At 39.7% G+C, this 15345-nt stretch overlaps 1 protein-coding gene across 4 annotated transcripts in view; it reads right to left on the minus strand.

Moving 5' to 3' along the window:
• Positions 1-15345, minus strand: part of RNF17 (ring finger protein 17) — a 153871-nt gene that overhangs the window by 104838 nt on the left and 33688 nt on the right. For 2 of the 4 annotated variants that reach the window (XM_027771133.1, XM_006146721.2), the window contains exons 8-11: positions 12742-12818; positions 12117-12191; positions 3169-3473; positions 2261-2356 (exon numbers count right to left, since the gene is read on the minus strand). In XM_027771133.1, coding sequence (XP_027626934.1) covers positions 2261-2356; positions 3169-3473; positions 12117-12191; positions 12742-12818 — 553 coding nt within the window. The remainder of the gene's footprint in view (positions 1-2260; positions 2357-3168; positions 3474-12116; positions 12192-12741; positions 12819-15345) is intronic. The other 2 variants (XM_006146723.2, XM_006146722.2) reach the window with 2 other exon arrangements.

Here is a 15345-nt window from a genome sequence, read left to right on the forward strand (position 1 = left end):
TTTCTCTCTCTCTCTGACTCTGTCTCTCTGGCGGCCGCACGTGCCCTATAGCAAAAATCTTTTTTTTTTTTTTTTTTTAAAAAAAAGGAAAGAAAATGTATGTGTGTGTGTGTGTCAGTAGATGTTGGGCAGGTAGAAGTGAAGACAGTGAGAAAAATTTCTGTCTATGAGTAATTAAACAAAGTGATTCAACTGATAAGTAAAGATCACAAAAGTATCCATTAAGGGAGGAATGCAAAAACAGAACAATGTGGGGTGAGCAGGTGGCATAGGGAATAAGACCCTGGACTCCCATATAGCCAATCATGGTTCAAGTCCTGGACCTGGTAGCTTGAAAATCATGCTAGGCATGTGTGTGTGCATGTCCAAATCCCAGAGGAAAATGGAGGAGAAAGGATTGTGGCATGGCCATCCCCCTTTGAGGAGGTGATTTCTCACTTTCTGCTCACTGTCTCTGTCTCTCTCTGGTGAGCACATGCGTTAAAACCTTAAAAACAACAATGAAGCAAAACTGTATTGTGTGATGTATTCTCTGTAAAAAGAAAACACAAACAGAAAAAGAGGGTTAGAAGAATAATTTATATTTATTTGCATATGCATAAAGAAACTCTGGAAATGAGATCATCAGATAGCATCATAGCTACGTCGCTAGACTCCCACATAGTCAACTGTGGTTCAAGTCCCAGATATGGTGGCTTAAACTCACACCGGGCATGTGTGCATACACCGAAGATCTCAAGAAAATGGAGGAGAGGGGATTTTGGCGTGGCCATCCCCCTGGGGGGTGATTTCTTGCTTTCTGTCTGTCTCTGTCTTTCTGGTTAGTGCACGTTCCCTATAGCAAAAACCTCTCCAAAAAACAAAACAAAACAAACAAAAAAAACCAACCAAACAAAAAAATAAAACCTCTGGAAAAAACTCTGGAAAGGAGGGAGAGACTGAATGGGAATGAGGTAGGTGAAGGAAGTTTTAGAATATTTTAATATATATTCATTTTTGAAAAATATATATGCTCTGTTTAATTTTACTGAGATGGAGGAGTGGAACTGAATGCAACCAAGTATAGATATACAATAGGAACCAAAAAAATGGATCATTTTGCTACTCAACATAAACTACAAAGAATAATACTCACATTAACAATAGGGTATAAAGCTAAATAGCTATATTTGGGGCGATAGTTGAGAGAAATACTATAAATTTCAGAAATATTTTAAAAAAAAAGATCCAAAATGTTTAACCTTGTTTTCCTGTTTTTGATTTATTCTCATTCCTTTAAATGTATGTGTGTGTTTGTGTGTGTGTGTGTTTGCCATAGGGTGCATACACTTGCCAGAGAGAGACAGAGGGAAAGTTCTCACTGCCCCCTACCCCCCCAACCTCACAAGGGATAGCTATGCCTACAGTCCCTCTTTCTCGAGTCTCCTCTCAAGATTTTGAGCACACACACACACACACATGCCCAGCATGATTTTCAGGCATCCAGGTTTAGGACTCGAACTGTGCAGAAGGCCATGTGGGATCTGGCATCTTAACCTCCACACCACCTGCTGGCCAAATTCTCATTCTTTTTGTTCTCATGCACATTTCTTTTTCTTTTTTTCAACTGCCTGAGGGTGCATGTGCTCACCAGAGACGGAGACAGAAAGGGAGAAAGTGCCCCCCAGTGGGATGTGGTTATGCTGTGATTGCTTCTCCATTTCTCTATCCTGCTGGGATTTAGGACAAGTACTCACACACCCACTGTGTTTTTCAAGCTACCAAGGCCAGGAACTGTGGTCAGCCATATGGAATCTGGCTCCCTTAACCACTTGGTCATGGGGCTAAGCTAAGAGTCACAACTTTTAACACTAACATGGAAGAAGTCTGGGGCCAGAAAGTGGTGTAGTAGTACCATGTCACTCTGAAATGCTGGACCCATGTGAGAAGGTCCTGAGTTCACGTCTCAAGTTCTCCCTGTACATGCTGGTCACATGCATACATTCTCATCACATGCATAAATGCTGAGTTGGCTGAGGCAGGGGGTTGGCTGAGGCAGGGGGTAGACTGAGATGTGATAACCCTGTCGAGGTTATCTCTCTTCCACCACTCATCCCTTTTTCTTTGTTTCTCTCTCAGAAGAAATAAATGAACAAAAAAGGCAAAAAGGGGGGGAGGGGAAGGCTTCATTATCAGTCACATTTCTTATCGCCTCACACGAGATAAGTTACTAAACATAGAGCAAATCCAGTACGTCAAACTCAGACAGTGGTTACAGTACCTGCTTTTGATCCAAAAGAAACAGATGGTTTTTCCTGGAGAGGTGTTTTTGGGTATCTAGGTGTCTCCACAAGAGAATCTGAGAAGCATGCTCCAACAAAATAAGAAATAAAAACAACTATACTGATTTTGTTAATGTTGACAATGACATGCTATTGCTTAAAAAGCTGTACTTGATTTGGTGAAATACTAGAATGACAAGACTTCTGTATCAGTAAGTAAAGTCATGGTAAGTTATCTTAAGTCACCGAGATAGGGGTGTTAATAAAAGAGTGGAAAGGAAAGAAAAATGTGTCTTTTTGTATTAAAAATGTCATTCTGAAGAGTCAGTCAGTAAAACAGACAATGGTGATGGAAAGAACCCAAAGCTTATCTTGAAAATTCTCTTAAAGACAACAGCGAGTTTAAAACTAGAGTAGTATCTCACTCCTTTGTAACAGAGAGAGAATACCAACACTGGAAATCTAATCAGACTGTGATACACTTAAATGTTATGAAACAGTTGATATTCTATTCATGATAGTGTACAACAATGATTTAAGAGAAGCCATTATTTATTGCAGGACAAAGTAATGAAACTGCTTCCACAAATCATCTCTCTCATTTATTTATAACTTTTACACAAGGCTTTGATGTGGAATACTTTTAGTAGATTATTAAAAATCAAATATCCTAATTACACAAAATACTAAGTTTATACCTCAGAGGTTAAATGCTATGTTACATTAAAAATAAAAATTATTCTATCTTTGGAAAATGTGAGTTGAAGTATGAAATCAATACATTTGAACTCAAAAATAAGTATAAAATTATAATACATTTTTGTGAAGTATATGGAACAAAAAGGTACCAGTTGTTTCTGAATACAGATATAAGCCCCCTCCCCTTCGCTTTCATATTTTCACTCACTTTCTGGGTTTTCTTCAATAATTTCTTCAATTATTACATCAGGGCTAGATCCCATTTGCGGTAGCACAGCAATAGTTTTGGAGCACGTTGAAACAATCTCCTTCTGTGACTGGATCTTTTTTGCTTCTAAATGTACATCACTTGTTTCTGGTTGCGAAGGCAGTGGTGGTGCTTCATTGGTTCGAACAGGTATACCAACCTTTTTCTTTTCTAGTGATGGGTATGTATCATGACAAGATAGCTCCTTTTTATTATCACATTTCTTTTGAACATTCTGTCCAATTTCAGTATCTTGAGGAGAACATCTGTGTAAAAATACAGAGGTAAATGGTACTTTGAATAATTTCATAAATTTCTAATATTGACTTTCAAGCCATTCCCTGTCCACATGAGTTAATACTGTGACACATACAAAAGGTGAAAATTGTCTTGATGCACCAGAGGTATTTTTAAAAACGATTTTATCGATGTATATATATAATTTGTATACAGTAAAATTTAATGGTTTTTACTAAATATACATTGCTGTCCAACCTGCACTACAACCTACTTTTAGAAATTTCCATCACCCAAAAAGAACCTTTGTGCATTCCCAGCTCTAAGCAGTTCCAGGGTGCTAAAAGATCCAGAAGAGATACAATCAACAAAACTAACCAAAGAATTTTATGTAGTTATGTTACAATGATTTGATACTGAAAGATCAGTAGATAAGGGTTTTCAAAAGATCTTAGGGACCATCAGAAGACATAATGGTTACATTGCTGGACTCCCACAGGGCCAAGTACAGTTCGACTGGGGGACCTGGTAGCTTAAAACTCACGCCAGGTGCATGTCCGTACGTGCTCTAAATCCCAAGAGGAGAACAGAGGAGAAGGGACTGAGGTGTAGCCATCCCCCCTGGGGGGAGGGGGTTATTTCTTGCTTTCTGTCTCTCTGGCAAGTGCACATACTCTATAGCACAATTCTTTTTTTTTTTTTTTTTGAGAGTTTTTTTTGCTATAGGGTGCGTGCGTTCACCAGACTGACAGAGAGACAGAAAGCGAGAAATCACCCCCCAGGGGGGATAGTCACGCCGCAATCCCTCCTCCTCCATTCTCCTCTTGGGATCTTGGGCACGCACACACACGCACCTGGCGTGAGTTTAAGCCACGGGGTCTGGGATGCAAACTGCGGTCGACTACATGGGAGTCCAGCGACATAGCCATTACGCTAACTGCTGGTCCCTGATTTTTCTTTCTTTTTGGAGAGGTTTTTTGCTATAGGGCATGTGCGCTCGCCAGAAAGCCAGAGAGAGACAGAGACAGAAAGTGAGAAATAACCCCCCAGGGGGGATGGCCATGCCGCAATCCCTTCTCCTCCATTCTCCTCTTGGGATCTTGGGTATGCACGCATACGCGCCCGGCGTGAGTTTTAAGCCACGGGGTCCGGGATTCGAACCACGGTCAACTACATGGGAATCCAGCGACATAGCCATTATGCTAACTGCTGGTCCCTAGATATATGATTTTTGAGATTAAAGCTAGTCTTTAAAAAATAAAGTGCAGGAGACCAGCCGGTAGCATGGAGGTTAAGACGCTGGATCAAACTTGGCTGGCTGTGAGGTTTGAGTCCCAGATCAAGCAGCTTGAAAATCACGCTGCACACATACGCCTGTGTGCCCAAAAATCTCAAGAGGATACTGGAAAAGGGACTGCAGTTTGACCATAATCCCTGGGAGATGATTTTTTGCTTTCTGTTTCTCTCCTTTTCTCCCTCTGGCAAGTGCACATGTCCTATAGCAAACAAACAGACACAAAAGCCAAAACAAACAAAAAATTAAAAAAATAAAGTTCAGGAAACAGTGAATGATACAACCTTGAGAAATCACTAAAAGTTCTACCAAGTCTAATAATCACTATTAATCTGAATCCTTTGGGCATGATTATTTAATAGCCACTAACCCATAGCTAATTATTTTTCATCTTTATTCCTTATCTTTATCTCTTCTCCACATACCCAGACAGTTTTAGGCTATCAAATATAGAATTATAAAAATCTTATAATAACATGAGATTGAGTCTCATAGGGTTTGTATTTTAGTTAACTCATGACAGATTTAGCTTCTTCACAGATCAGAAATAAGATCATTTTAGAGAACCAACAGAGTCAACTGGATTTAACAATGACATGTCAATGTGTCTCTTCCAACAGAGGGCATATATTTAACCTGGTAAGTAAAATTAATATATGCTGAATAAAAGTCCAAACATATATGAGAGAGACACACAAGGTGTGTATGTATATACACACACAAATTTACAATCTAAATAGCTTTTTTTTTTTTAAGAAAGGTTTTTGCTATAAGGTATGTACGTTTTCTAGAGACAGAGAGAAAGTGAGAAAGTATTGACTGGGGGGATGGCCACACCACAATCCTTTCTCCTCCATTGTCCTCTTGGGATTTTGGGCATGTACACATGCCGGGACCAGTTCAGCATGAACACATTTTTCTGAGTGAGGAAGGCTATGGATTAGAAATAGACGCAATAACAAAGACACACAAGTATAGAAAAGCGAGGATTGGGTGGGTACAGCCTCTCTGATGGAGAAGTTGCTTCCAGAACCAGCCTCAGGTTTATTTTTTCAAAGGGCAGAAAATGGGGGAAGGGAAAAATGGGATGCAAAGGGAATGGGGAAGAAGTGGAATGCAAAAAGAATAGGGGAGGAGGAATCAGAATACAAAGTCAGTTGTTTTTGGATATAAATCATCTGAAGATGTGAAAATGACTGGTGCCATATAATTCTCTGGTCTTTTTTGGGGGACAATCTAATAAACGCATGTGGCTTCCTTCCAGTATGGGGTACTGGATATCAACAACAGGAAGATAACCATGAACAGCAGACCAATACTGCTTTCATATGTAAATGCTTCTCAATAGCCCTGATAATGTAGCTTAGGGAAATGCGTTTCTGCATGTGTCTACAGGCCACATGTTTTCATCACATGTTTTCAGACTCTACACACACACACACACACACACACACACACACACTCTCCGCATGAGTTTCAAGCCACCAGGGCTGGGACTTGAACCACAGTCAGCCATGTGGGAGTCCAGCTTAACCACATGCCACCTTCTGGTCCCATAAATAGCTCTATTCAAAACAACATTTATTAGACCTTATTGAGACATTTACTACCCCAATCCAAATCCAGTCTTAGACTTGTAAGAATACCATTTTCTTCTGTACTCCTTCAGCCTCTAACTGTTCCTTCTAAGTATTATTTTTTAACATGTTATCCATTCTCTGCTTTAAATTAAAAATAATTTGAGGGTAATGTCCTTGGTCTATTTTAATACCCAATTTCACTGGGCAAACCCATGGTTTAATTACTGTAAGGTCTGGGGGAAGGGAAAAGAAACATGGCAGAAACACTCCGGCTGGCAGAACTTTCCTGTTTTCCGCATCTGGCCTGCCATCACCAACGGACTTTCCCGGTCTTCAGCATTTGGTGCGACTGCCAAAGTTGAACAGAAACTTCACTGGCCAGACAAGGACCGGTGGTGACCACCTACTGGACAAGAGCCCTTTAAGAACAAGCAGCACCCACCCTGGGCATGACTCCCTCGGCCTCTGACCAGGCCAGACTTGTAAACCATTTAGGATGTGCCCCTTTTCCTCATTCCTCATATTCAAACATTACTAAGTTTTATTATTTTCCCCTGTTTATAATTTGTCATATCTATTCTGTCTGATCCAAAGCTATCAACTAAATTTGGTTTTCATAATTTGCTAAGTCTATGGATACAGTAGCCTGATGGGGCCATGCAGACAATACAAGCTGGTAAAGAGGCTGTTTCCCATGTCTAAAGGCAAGGCCTGGGCTGGGAAGAAACTGCGAGACAAGGACGGCGGTTTACTAACCCTCCTTGTGTCGTTTTACTGGCCTGTAGTTAATTTCTCTGCTGTGAGTTTTGCTGTTATTACGGTACCCTGCAAGGTTAAAATATCACCCCCAACCATTACAATAAAGCCAATTAGTGATCTTGTAGGAATGTGGTTTCCTAAGACCACGCACGCACACACGGGAGGGAGGGAAGTTTGAGACTCCCCCACCTGTCTGTTTTAGTCAAAATTAACATATGTTAAGATTAAGTTAGTATAAGCCAAATTAGCATTAGTAACATATGTAGATTAAGTTAGTTTAAGGCTAGTTTTATGTAAATACCCCTTGTTAAACCTATAGACCAAAGTTAGCTGTGCTAGGCAAAGTCAGCACATTCACCCAGAGATAAAACAAAAGAACTCACTAATTGACAGACTCAGCAAATAAAACAAAAACCCATGGGTTTTTTAAGAAAGGAAAAGCCTGACTGACTACGACAGGATGAACAAACCTGAAGGCTCCAGGGAAAGATTATCTTAGCGGGGAGCTCTTTTCTAAAGCAACAGGTAGTTTTCAACTACAAAGAGTTTTTCATCTATGTGCTGCTGACTATGAAAAACTGCTAATAAAACATCCTATGTTGTCTCCTGACCTACAAGATCACCTTCCTTTCCCATACAGATAATAGACTCACCCTCTATTGTAATATATAGATAGTCCATATATTAACTGTGTCTTTACTTAACAAGACAAGATTTCTATCTAGGCCTTTGTAACCAGCCCTGGCCCGGGACTGAAGTTATCAAACTGGCCTGGGACTGAGGCTATCAAACATCCTGCAAAACCCCTCTTCAAAAGACCCTTCTGGGAACCAGCAGTTAGCATAAAGGCTATGTCGCTAGACTCCCACGTAGTCAACTGCAATTCACGTCCCGGACCCGGTGGCTTAAAACTCACGCCGGGCGCGTGTACGGGCATGCCCAAGATCCCGAGAGGAGAATGGAGGAGAAGGGATTGCGGCGTGACCATCCCCCCTGGGGGGGTGATTTCTCATTTTCTGTCTCTATGTCTCTCTCTGTCTGTCTGGTGAGTGCATGTGCCCTATAGCGAAAACCTCTCAAAAAAAAAAACCTACAAAAAAAAAAAAAAAAAAAAAAAAAAAAGAAAAAAAATTAAAAAAAAAAAACCTTTCCCAGTAATCAAGATCTAAGAAGATACTACAGACAAACGGACTTCCTCATCCTAAAAACTGCGATTGATTTTTTACCTAATCTGACAAAACAAACAGCATTTTTTATAATTATTGTTTCCATGCTTTGTATACCCTGTTCCTTAGAGTAGATTTTTTACTACCCGCCACCCCTCTTACTTCCTAAACATCCCTCAATAAATATGCATGTTTTAATAGCCACAGGACTGTGGTTTGGAGTTTTGCTCTGAGTATAGCCAGTTAAAAACATGCTAAAAAGTATTGAGGTTTTAGCCTAATTCTGTTCACCTGCGCTGCCTCTGACGAGTCAACCCACCCCTGCTGAGGCTGGACCCCGGCAGTAGCCTAACTTGCTTCTTCACCCTCTATCATCATACTCTTCCAAGTAATCCCCTAAATGGACACCAGCGTTATCCTTTAAAAATGCACTTTATTTCATGCTTAAAACCACTTAGTGATGGGGGACCAGCAGATGGCGTAATGGTTACATCACAGACTGTGGTTAGAGTGTCAGACCTAGCTGCTTAAAACTCACGCAGCAGGGCCTGTGTGCCTATGTGCCCAAGATCCTGACAGGAGAATGGAGGAAAAGTGATTGCAGCGTGGCCATCACCCTGGGGAGTGATTTCTCACTTTCTGTCTATCTCTCTTTGTCTCTCCGGCAAGTGTACTCGCCCTATAGTAAAAATCTTTCAAAAAAAAAAATTTAGTGGTAGGCCAGCCAGTAGTATGGTAAAGGTAGCTGGATCCTACATTACCAACTGTGCAGTTCAAATCCCATATCCTTACAAAACACATTTGATATGTGTGCATACATGACCCAAATCCCAAGGAGAATAAAGGAGAAGGGACTATGGTATGGCCATCCCCTTTGAGGAGTGTCTCTGTTTCTAGTGAGAGCATAATCCCTAAAGCAAATTAAAACAAAAACAAAACAAAACAAAACCCTTAGTGGATTGCTATTGTTTAGAGCTGTACTGTCCAATAGAAATTTAAGTGATAATGAAATATGCCCTATTTTCTAATATAATGCTATAGTCTGAATGTTCCTTAAAAATTCATCTTGAAATTTAATTCCCATGGTGATGGGATTAAGAGGTAGGGCCTTTTGGAAAGTGATTAAGCCCACATGAATCAATTAGTGCCATATAAAAGGGCTGGAGGGAAGGTTAGGCCCTTTCTAAAAACCTTCTGCTCTTTTACCATGTGATGACAAATTTGTTCCTCTTGCCTTTCCATCCCCCTTCTTCCACTTCATGAGGATACAGTGTTCAAAGTACCATCCCAAAAGCACAATCAGGACCTTCACTAGACACTGAACCCACCAGCACCTTGATTTTAGATTCCCCAGGCACCAGAATCATGAGGAAATTAAGTTTCTGTTCTTTGTACATTACCTGGTTTCTTACAGCAGCATAAACTAAGATAGTTGCCACTAACCACTATTTGGCTGCTGAGCACTTGAAATGTAGCTAGTAGACCTGACAAACTGAATTTAATATTTTATTTAGTTTAAATTAATTTATACTTATATCTAAATAACCACACATGGTTAAGTAACTACCATATCAAACATCGAGGATCTAGTAAATAAAGTTCAAACAGCTGTTTAAGCACAGCATACAAAGTCTTTAGGATTTAGACTGTATGTACCCTTCTGGATATAAAGAACAATTATGTATGCAGTTCCCTAAAATAGCATGCTATATTCTTTTTTTTTAAAGACAGGTTCTCTCTCTTTGGGATAGGTATATGCCACCATACCCAGCTCTTTTTCAGACAGAATCTTGCTGTATTATCCAGGCTAGTCTTGCACTCACAATCCTCCTATCTCATTTTCTCTGAATCTCTGAGATTACAGGCACATGTAACCATGTCTAGGCTTTAGGTTGACCTGGGAATTAAACCTAGGCCTTCCATGTAGTCCCAGCAGGCACAGCAGAACACCTTAGTAGTGTGTACCACTGTGGCTGACATTACCCATATACTTCTAAGACGTCTACACCCCATGTCTTCCTTTCTACTTGCTACTCATTTTTCATGGATAAGGGAAAATGAAATCTCTTTCCAGTCTCCTGTTACCCCAGGAAGAACTGATCATTCTCTCTCTATGCGGTGCCACTAAATTCTGCACATATTATCATAGCAGTTATGCATTTTATTGTTTGTGTCTGTCTTCCTCTACTTATTATAATTTCTGTCATATACCTCAATATCTAGGATATTTGTGCCAAGCACAAAATCAACGTTCAATGCTTATTGACTGAATACATTTCAAATTTTGACACATGTATATACTGATCCCTTCTAGGTCTTTGTTAAAAAAAATATATACCTAGAACTCAGGTATACCATAGGATTTATCTTGCCCTTTTTATGTTTTGTTTCTTTTCTGTTTTTGTTTTGTTTTGTTTTATAGAGAGATTTTTGCTGTAGAGCGTGTGTGCTCACTAGAAAGAGAGAGACGGAAAGTCAGAAAGTGAGAAATCACCACCACCACCCCCCCCAAGGGTGACAGCCACATTGCTACCCCTTCTCTTCCATTCTCCTCTTGGGACCTTGGGAACATGCATATGTTCCCAGCATGAGTTTAAGCCTCAAGGTCTAGGGCTTGAACGATAGTCAACTATGTGGAAGCCCAGCAACATAACCATTATCACCATCTGCTGGTTCTTATTTTTAGCTTTTGAATCATACCAAACATCAATTTTTCTTTTAGGTAATGTGAGCACTTTATTTTTTTTTTTCTTTTTTTGGAGAGGTTTTTGCTATAGGGTGCGTGAGCTTGCCAGAAAGAGAGAAACAGAGAGACAGGAAGCGAGAAATCACCTCCCGGTGGGATTACCACATCGCAATCCCTTCTCCTCCATTCTCCTCTCGGGATCTTGGGCACGCACGCACAGGCGGAAGAACTGATCATTCTCTCTCTATGCGGTGCCACTAAATTCTGCACATATTATCATAGCAGTTATGCATTTTATTGTTTGTGTCTGTCTTCCTCTACTTATTATAATTTCTGTCATATACCTCAATATCTAGGATATTTGTGCCAAGCACAAAATCAACGTTCAATGCTTATTGACTGAATACATTTCAAATTTTGACACATGTATATACTGATCCCTTCTAGGTCTTTGTTAAAAAAAATATATACCTAGAACTCAGGTATACCATAGGATTTATCTTGCCCTTTTTATGTTTTGTTTCTTTTCTGTTTTTGTTTTGTTTTGTTTTATAGAGAGATTTTTGCTGTAGAGCATGTGTGCTCACTAGAAAGAGAGAGACAGAAAGTCAGAAAGTGAGAAATCACCACCACCACCACCCCCAAGGGTGACAGCCACATTGCTACCCCTTCTCTTCCATTCTCCTCTTGGGACCTTGGGAACATGCATATGTTCCCAGCATGAGTTTAAGCCTCAAGGTCTAGGGCTTGAACGATAGTCAACTATGTGGAAGCCCAGCAACATAACCATTATCACCATCTGCTGGTTCTTATTTTTAGCTTTTGAATCATACCAAACATCAATTTTTCTTTTAGGTAATGTGAGCACTTTATTTTTTTTTTTCTTTTTTTGGAGAGGTTTTTGCTATAGGGTGCGTGAGCTTGCCAGAAAGAGAGAAACAGAGAGACAGGAAGCGAGAAATCACCTCCCGGTGGGATTACCACATCGCAATCCCTTCTCCTCCATTCTCCTCTCGGGATCTTGGGCACGCACGCACAGGCACCCAGCATGAGTTTAAGCCACCCGGTCCGGAACTCGATCCGCGGTTGGCTACATGGGAGTCCAACAACATAGCCATTACGTTAACTGCTGTTCCCAATAATGTGAGTACTTTTAATGACATGTTGCCAGTCTTATAAATACTTACTTTGCTGAGTCATCAAATTCAAATTTTCCCATATTGTTGAACATACAGATGATCTTACTGCAATCCACATTCAACCTAAAATAAAATGCTGATATATAAGTAAATGTTCTAATATAAGTTTATTACTTTCTCTAAATAAAATTCAGTTGCTGACATTAAAATAATTAACTTAAAAGATTTAAAGAGCTAATATATCATTGGGTCAGCAGATGGGATGGAAGTTAAGGCACTGGACCTTACATGGCAGACTTTGGAGTTTGAGTCTCAGATCTGATGGCTTGAAAATTATACTCGGCACCTGTGTGTGCATCCCCAAAATCCTGAAAGAATTGAGGAGAATGGATTGCAGCATGGGCATCTTTCAGGAAAAGACTTCTCGTCTCCCATCTCTGTCTGCCTCTCTCCAGCAAGCCCATGAGCCTTATAACAAAAAAACAAACAAACAAAAACCATACACAAAAAAACTAATGTATCATAAAGTCATATTTATTTTAATTTGACTGCTAACTTTGGAAACATTATTGACACAAAATTTTCAATTTATAATTGCTTGCTATTTTAACAAGTTTTAGCTCTAATACATTTCTAAACTTGCTATGGTCTCCTGAATTATGACTTAACTCACCTGGGAGGGTTCCTTAGTTTCAGAGAACTAACTTGTGACAACTCATTCTCAAATGTTAACTTCAAAGTCCGAATGATCTAGAATCAAACAGAAAGTGTCATTACTCATGTACAAATGTTCTTTTGTCAAAAATAATAATGAAACTACAATTTTAGAGGAGAAAACTGTATCTTTTAAGTATTCAGATATTTCATTAATGCGATCCAGACTCAATTTGGGGCCCTCAAAGGAAGGGATACAATAAATGTTTTTACTTTATTCCCTAATGAAGTTTAAAATTGCTTAGAAATATATATTACTAGAGGCTAGCAGGTGGTGTGATGGTTAAAGGTGCTGGATTCCACCTTGGCTGACTACCACTTGAGTCCCAGACCTTGCAGCTTGCTTTCTTGTTTCCCTTTCTCACTCTGGTCGGATTAAAAAATAATAAATGAAATTAAATAAATAACTTTTTAAAAAATAATTCTTGAAAAAAGAAATATATATTAATAAATAATGACTACCATAGACAATAGCTAATAAGTAGGTATAGAAACATGATCAGAGAAATGATGATCAGATTTTTTTTATACCTATGTTGTAATCTTCAAATATTTTCTCATTTTTTGTCCCATTTTCCTAACTAGACCAATTAGGGTGAAGACCAATAATCATTTTTTCACCTCCTACTACATTATATGTAATACATAGGAAATGACTTTTTTTTTTTTTTTTAAGAGAGTTTTGCTATAGGATGTGTGTGCTCACCTGGGAGACAGAAAGAGACAGAGAGACAGAAAGGAGAAATCACCCCCCAGGGGGATGGCCACAATATAATCTCATCTCCATTTTCCTCTTGGGATTTTGGGCATGTATGCACACATGCCCGATGTGAGTTTTAATCCGCCAGGTCCAGGACTTGAACCGTGGTCAACCATGTGGGAGTCCAGCGACATAATCATTATGGCATCCGCTGGTCCCTGACTATTATTGTTTTAAGAACTAGAGGTGAGGGACCAGCTACTACTCCCACGTAGTCGACTGCGATTCGAGTCCCGGACCCGGTGGCTTAAACTCACGCTGGGCATGTGTGCATGTGTGCCCAAAATCTCAAGAGAAGAATGGAGCAGAAGGGACTGCAGCGTGGTCCTCTCTTCTTGGGGGTGATTTCTTGCTTTCTGTCTCTCTGTCTCTCTCTTTGTCTTTCTGGTGAGCGCACATGCCCTATAGCAAAAACCTCTCAAAAAAAAAAGAGGTGAAGGAAGGCTAGCAAAGTAAGGTGGCAGAAAAGTCTCCTCCTTTCATGTAAGTTACAGATTCTGGAGGCAAGTAAATAAATGACTTCTATTTTATACCTCAGTTTAGCCCAAACGTTTGATTATCTATAGGAAATAAGATGTAGACGATCCAAAGATAAACAGAGCTTATTACACCCTCAGAGAGCTAGGCAGATACTAGCAAAAAGGAACTCTAGTTAACCTTATCCTACCAAACTGTCTTAAGAAACATGTTTCTCTCTCTCTCTTTTTTTATCCCAATTCTATACCCCAGGTAAAGGATCAGATGATAGGAGATAGCTAAAACAATTTGTCTCTTGACTTGAATATTTTGGAAGGGGACTAGGGAGAGAAAAAACTTGAATGGGATCTTGAATTTAAAAAAAAATTTTTTTTTGAGAGGTTTTTGCTATAGGGTGCATGCACTCGCCAGAGAGACAGCAAGATATCACCCCCCAGGAGGGATGGCCACACCACAATCCCTTCTCCTCCATTCTCCTCTCGGGATCATGGGCACGCATGCACATGCACCTGCCATGAGTTTAAGTCACTGGGTCCGGGACTCAAACCACAGTCAACTACATGGGAGCCCAGCGACATAGCCATTACGCCAACTGCTGGTCCCTTGAATTAAAATTTTAAGTTAAGAGTTGACTGCCACATCTAAATTGTTCATGAGATGAAAACAAAGTCCCATTTAGTTTGCTGTTGTTATTTGTCATTTTCTCTCTCTCTTTTTTTTTTTTTTTTAAATTTTGCTATAGGGTGTGTACATTCACCAGAGAGAGAGAATAAAAGAGAGAGAGGAAAAGTAGGAATTCATTCCCCAGGTGGGATGACCACTTTGCAATCCCCTCTCTTCCATTCTCTCAGGACTTTGGGCTCAAATACACATGTGCTCCAGTGTGATTTTCAAGTTGCCAGATCTGGGATTCAAATCGTAGTTGGCTATGTGGGATAGAGCTGCCTTAACCTCCACACCACCTGCTGGTCCAAATAACTGATATTTTAAAATTAACTGGGCCTGTAGAATCTGTGGAGACTAATTTTTCCAGCAGCCCAATGTAGCCCCTTCCCTTACCTCCATATCGTCTGTTGGCCCTTCTCTTATTTCTTTTGGTTTTAATCAACATACAATGAGGTATAGAATAACTTTTCAGCATAAAATATAACAATCAAACTGATAACTAGAATATTAATCAGCTCAAACATTTATCATTATTTTGTATTGGGAACATTAAAAAAAATCCTCTTTAGCCACGATGAGACATGATCTCAGTCAACTTAGAATTGCTATCATCAAAAAAAAAAAAAAAAAAAGGGAACCCACAGTTAGCGTAATGGCTAT

Source organism: Tupaia chinensis, unplaced genomic scaffold (genome assembly GCF_000334495.1).
Source record: "Tupaia chinensis unplaced genomic scaffold, TupChi_1.0 Scaffold000186_1, whole genome shotgun sequence".
Classification (NCBI taxonomy): Eukaryota; Metazoa; Chordata; class Mammalia; order Scandentia; family Tupaiidae; genus Tupaia; species Tupaia belangeri.